We start from the raw sequence: 5992 nt of genomic DNA, 5'->3' as shown, positions 1-5992 counted from the left end.
ATAATATATATATAATATATATATATATATTTATATATATATATATAAATATATATATATATATATATATATATATATATATATATATATATATATATATATATATGTATATATATATATAGTTATATATATACATATATATATATATATATATATATATATATATATATATATTTAGTAATATATATATATATATATATATATATATATATATATATATATATAGAGAGAGAGAGAGAGAGAGAGAGAGAGAGAGAGAGAGAGAGAGAGAGAGAGAGAGATATATATATATATATATATATATATATATATATATATATATATATATATATATATATATATATATATATATATGTATATATATATATATATATATATATATATATATATAGTTATATATATATATATATATATATATATATATATATATATATATATATATATATATAGTTATATATATATATATATATATATATATATATATATATATATATATATATATATATATATATATATATATATATTTATATATATATTTATATATATATATATATATATATATATATATATATATATTTATATATACATATATATATACCTATATATATATATATATATATATATATATATATATATATATATATATATATATATATATATATATATATTTAGTTATTATATATATATATATATATATATATATATATATATATATATATATATATATATATATATGTATGTATATAGTTATATATATATATATACATATATATATATATATATATATATATATATATATATATATATATATATATATATATATATATATATATATTTTTATATATATATATATAAATATATTTATATATATATATATATATATATATATATAGTTATATATATATAGTTATATATATAGATATATATATATATATATATATATATATATATATATATATATATATATATATATGTATATATATATATATATATATATATATATATATATATATATATATATATATATAGTTATATATATATTGTCACAACTTCAGCTTTCCACTTGACTATTCATTCATAAATTCTCAGTAATGAGGGCAACACTTCATGTAGGTACAGTAGATATATTAGGAGATGTAGTTACGTATGTGTTACGCTTACGCTCGATCTTGACGGATTGTGAAATTCATTTTGTTGTTTCTCTAAAATGATGGACAACATGAGTGTAGTGTATTAGTGATATTTTGCTAGTTTATAACTGACCACCACCGGATAGTGTTCTCCAGCGCGCTCACACTTTCACCTAGAGAATGTCGTGTTGCTACACGTCATCTTAAGCATACATCGAGATTTTGGAGGACGTGCAGGCAGGGTAATGGCATCCTAGAATTCGTCATTCTTTTAACCCTCGACTCTGTTGACTACCATCGCTTAGCGATATCTTCATAGTCGCCCCAACTTCTCGAGGTGCTTCGAGGCATTCAAAACCTCATCATAAGGAATTGAAGATTCCTTCCTTAGGAACTTCTGCTCCTCTTACTCAGGGTACGACCTTCGCTCTTTCAAGGATTTCGGCTGGATATTGTTACGACCACGTGGTCAAGAACTTCGTTCCACCTCGATGGATATTTAAAGGTTTATTCCTTGTTCAGGTAACTGTTGGTACTTCCAATTATTTACTTCATTAAAAATATTTTATTCAAGATTATTAGTGGTTTTGCATTATTGGTGAACCAAGTTTTCTGATTGGCATGGATTATTAAAGCCTTGTTCATTTAAGTGAATTTCTGTACATTGTAGGACTTAAGGATTAAGGAAATTCCTCTGGTTTGTGAGTGCCTTCGCACCATAAATCCATGAATGCCCTGACGTTTTAAGTCTTAAAGCTTGTGTATAGTAGTAATATAATTTCCAGTGATATTTTCCATTTTATCAGTATTGAGAGATGCCTTTTGATCTTGAGAAATTTTTAGGTGCACCCAGGGAGCACCTAAATACACTACAGGAAGCTAAAAAGGACCAGCTTCGCCAAATAGCTGTAAGGGCTAGAATATCTGTAGGTCATGCTGTGGTGAAAGCTGAACTATTGGGAAAGATATTAGATTTCCTGATAAATAGTGGTAACATAACTGAAGAAGAGGCTCTTCCCTTAAGGCCTTTAACACTTGAACGAGGTGCTGCTCGTACTGTTACTGTAACTGAAGACCCAGAGATAGTGAAATTGAAACTCCAACTTGAACTGCAGCAGTTAACACTAGAAGCTGAACAAAAAAGGCTTGAAGCTGCAAATGCCGCATTAGAAACTGAGCAAAGAAGACTTGAAATAGAACGTAAAGAAAAAGTTCTGTTGGAAAAGGAACTATCAGCCATAAGAATAGAAGAAAGGTTGGCAGAAAAACAGCTACCCGATGCTTTTGACCTTAGTAAAGCACGCAAACTCCTGCCTGTCTTCGATGAAAAAGATCCTGATGTTTTTTTCATTACTTTTGAAAACACTGCAACGTCTCTCAACTGGCCTAGAGACCAATATGTTCTCTTAATCAGAAACTCCTTCAAAGGAAAAGCTGCATATGTGGCAGCACAACTTGTCCAAGAAAGGGATTATGAAATCTTTAAAACTGCCATATTAGATGCTTATAGTGTTACAGCAGAAGGGTATAGACAAGTCTTCAGACAAACTTTGAAGAACCAAGCTCAAACCTATCTAGAGTTTTTCACATTGAAGTTGAAGCAGTTTAATAAATGGATAGATAAGGAACAAATAACTACTTTAGAACAATTAAAGAATTTAATAGTTTTAGAAGAATTCCTGAGGCGTATTCCAGCTAATGTGGCAATGTTTATTAGAGAAAAACAAGAAAAAGATGGCAAAAGGGCTGCCCTATTAGCTGATGATTACCATCTCATTCATAAACTTAAACCACATTCGTCCTCACGTTCATCTTCCCCACAGGTTTGTACTTTTTGTAAGAAAGAAGGTCATCATATTAAAGACTGTCCTAGTCCCAAATGCAAAGCATCTCATGGTAAGGCTTCTCCTAATGCTTTTTCACAAGGACCCAAATCAGGGAATACTGCAAATAAAACGACTCTTCACTGTGCTCAACCTCTATCAGACTTTACAGCATTTACATATCCTGGTAAAGTAAATGATATTCCCGTGAAAATTTTGAGAGATACAGGGTCATCTCAAACTATCATTAGCTCAAAGTTAAAAGATTTAGCTAAACCAACAGATCAGTATGTAACTGTGTCAGATTTGACTTGTCAAAAGGTTTTACCTATTGTACAGATTTCTCTTGATTGTCCTTATTTTAAAGGTTCAACTAATGTCGCCTTGTTGGATTCTGACCTGCCTTGCAAGAACATAGACATGATACTTGGTAATGACTTGGCTCAATCTAACGGTACTCCTAGTCTTATCATTACGCAGCCTGAAGTAGTGATCGAAAAAGCTTGCAAAGAGCTTTTTCCGGTGGTAGAGCTTCCCTGCCAAGTAGTCACCAGGTCTACAACCTCAACTTCTAGCGACACTGAACACACAGGTAAGGTGGATCAAAGTACCTTAGGTGAAAAAGTCCTTGCTGATCTTGTTGATATTCCCTCAGATGAATTTGTAGAGTATCAAAGGTCTGATGATAGTTTGAAAGAATACTTTGATAAAGTAAAAGATGACGTTGATGAAAGTAAGTTACCATATTTTTATCTTGATAATAACATCCTTATGAGACGTTATAGACCTTTGAAGATTGCAGGACAAAATTCCTGGCATGATAGTTACCAGCTTGTAGTTCCTTCTAATCTTCGTGCAGCCTTATTGGATCTTGCTCATTCAGCAGAGTCTCATCTAGGCATTTCCAAAACCTATAAGCGTTTGCTGGACGATTACTACTGGCCTGGTATGAAAGCTGATGTAAAGCACCACATAGAATCTTGCCATCCCTGCCAGGTAACTGGTAAACCAAATCAGAAAATACCTCCAGCACCATTAGTTCCTATTACAGTACCTAATTCTCCTTTTGAAAAGGTAATTGTAGATTGTGTTGGTCCACTTCCCAAAACTAAGAAACAAAATGAGTACATTTTAACCTTGTTGTGTCCAACTACTAGATTTCCTTTAGCCGTACCTATAAAAAACATATCTGCTAGAACAATAATTGTTAATCTTCTTAAAATATTCACCATTTTTGGTTTTCCAAAAGAGCTTCAGTGTGATCAGGGGACAAACTTCACTAGTGATTTGTTTAAGCAAACTTTAAAGCAGTTAAACATCTCTCATATTTTTGCTTCAGCTTATCACCCTCAGACTAATGGAGCCCTCGAACGAGTACACCAGACCATTAAAAACCTCCTGCGCAAGTACATTTGTGAAACTGGACGAGACTGGGATGAAGACCTGGATCTGCTTATGTATGTACTTAGGAGTACACCTAATGAATCGACTGGAATTTCTCCCTTCGAGATGATGTTTGGCCGCAGACCTAGGACAAACCTTAGTATGGTAAAAGAAAACATCCTAAGAGGTACTTACAAAGACCAGCAAGTAAGTATTCCGCAATACCTTCAAAGTCTTAAGGTTAAATTTGACCATGTTTATGAATTTGCCAATCTGAATTTAACTAACAGTCAGATTCGAATGAAAAACCATTACGATAAAAAGGCCAAAATTAGAACTTTTAAAGTAGGAGATGATGTACTTGTATATCGACCAGTTCCAGGAGCTCCATTGAGAGAAAAATTTATGGGTTCGTATAAAATCACTAAAAGGGTCTCTAAAACAACTTATGCAATTGAAACTCCAGATAAAAGGAAGCCTAGCCAGTTAGTGCACATTAATCTTATAAAACCATACCAATCTGCAAAGATTTCTCCACAGGCAGTTCACCTGATAAGTAGAGAGACTGATCACTCCACTCACAACTCGAGGATAACTACTCCCATCGAGACTTCTCCTACCCCTAAAAACATAGTACCCGAGGCAGTTGATAATGATAAACTTTTAGCTCCTCTTGAGCCAGACGAAGAAGAAACTTTGGCTCATAATCATATTTTGTCATGGAAAGATGCTAGTAATTCACAGATTCTTTCTTTGCTTTCACAGTATCTTGGTCATCTTCCTAAGGTGGAAAGGGAAGAATTAGAGGCTGTTCTGAAGTCTTATCCTGCAATATGTTCAGACACTCCTGGTTGCTGTACCTTGGTGCAACATGATATTGTGCTAGAACCAAACGCCAATCCCGTTCGTCAACCTTTTTATCGGGTGTCCCATCGTTTATTACCAGCCTTGAAGGCTGAGGTTGAGTATTTACTAAAACTAGATTTGGCTGCACCAAGTAAGTCTCCCTGGGCATCGCCTTGTATTTTAGTTAAAAAGCCTAACAATTCCTATCGTATGTGTACGGATTATAGAAGGGTTAATTCTGTAACGGTCAAGGATGCTTATCCATTACCTAGAATTGCGGATATTATTGACTCTGTGAGTAATTCTAAATACCTTACCCAGATTGATCTCTTAAAGGGTTATTATCAAATTAAATTAACAGATAGGACAAGAGAGATATCAGCCTTTATAACACCTTTTGGTCTCTTTGAATACAGAGTTTTGCCATTTGGGATGACTAATGCTCCAGCTACATTCCAAAGGATGGTCCATGAAGTTACACGTGGTTTGGAGGGTGTGTATGTCTATTTGGATGACATCGTAATTGCTAGTATCTCCTGGGACGAACATCTCAAGATCTTAAGAGAACTCTTCAAAAGACTCCTGGAAGCTAACCTAGTTATTAATTTAGCCAAGAGTTTATTTGGTAAGGCAAAAGTTACATACCTAGGACATGTCATTGGCAGTGGCTCCATATTACCCAAGGATACTAATGTAAAGGCTATAACTTCATTTCCCACTCCTAGTGATAAAAAAGAACTCAAAACCTTCTTAGGTATGGTGTCATATTATTCAAAATTTTGTCCTAATTTTTCCATCATAACTTCTCCT

At 32.5% G+C, this 5992-nt stretch overlaps 1 protein-coding gene across 3 annotated transcripts in view; it reads left to right on the top strand.

Moving 5' to 3' along the window:
* Positions 1-1139: 1139 nt before the first annotated feature.
* The window catches only part of LOC137619475 (uncharacterized), a 5740-nt gene continuing 887 nt past the window's right edge, over positions 1140-5992 (top strand). Inside the window, exons 1-3 of one of the 3 annotated variants that reach the window (XM_068349534.1) lie at positions 1140-3545; positions 4293-4543; positions 5102-5992. The exon at positions 5102-5992 is cut by the window's right edge and continues 887 nt beyond it. In XM_068349534.1, coding sequence (XP_068205635.1) covers positions 1946-3545; positions 4293-4543; positions 5102-5992 — 2742 coding nt within the window. In that variant the 5' untranslated portion in view covers positions 1140-1945. Of the gene's footprint in view, positions 4544-5101 lie in introns of all 3 variants that reach the window. The other 2 variants (XM_068349533.1, XM_068349535.1) reach the window with 2 other exon arrangements.

This window comes from Palaemon carinicauda, chromosome 26, assembly GCF_036898095.1.
Source record: "Palaemon carinicauda isolate YSFRI2023 chromosome 26, ASM3689809v2, whole genome shotgun sequence".
In the NCBI taxonomy this organism is placed as follows: domain Eukaryota; kingdom Metazoa; phylum Arthropoda; class Malacostraca; order Decapoda; family Palaemonidae; genus Palaemon; species Palaemon carinicauda.
The sequence above is the reverse complement of the archived record's forward strand: the minus strand, read 5'-3'. Positions and strand labels throughout refer to the sequence as shown.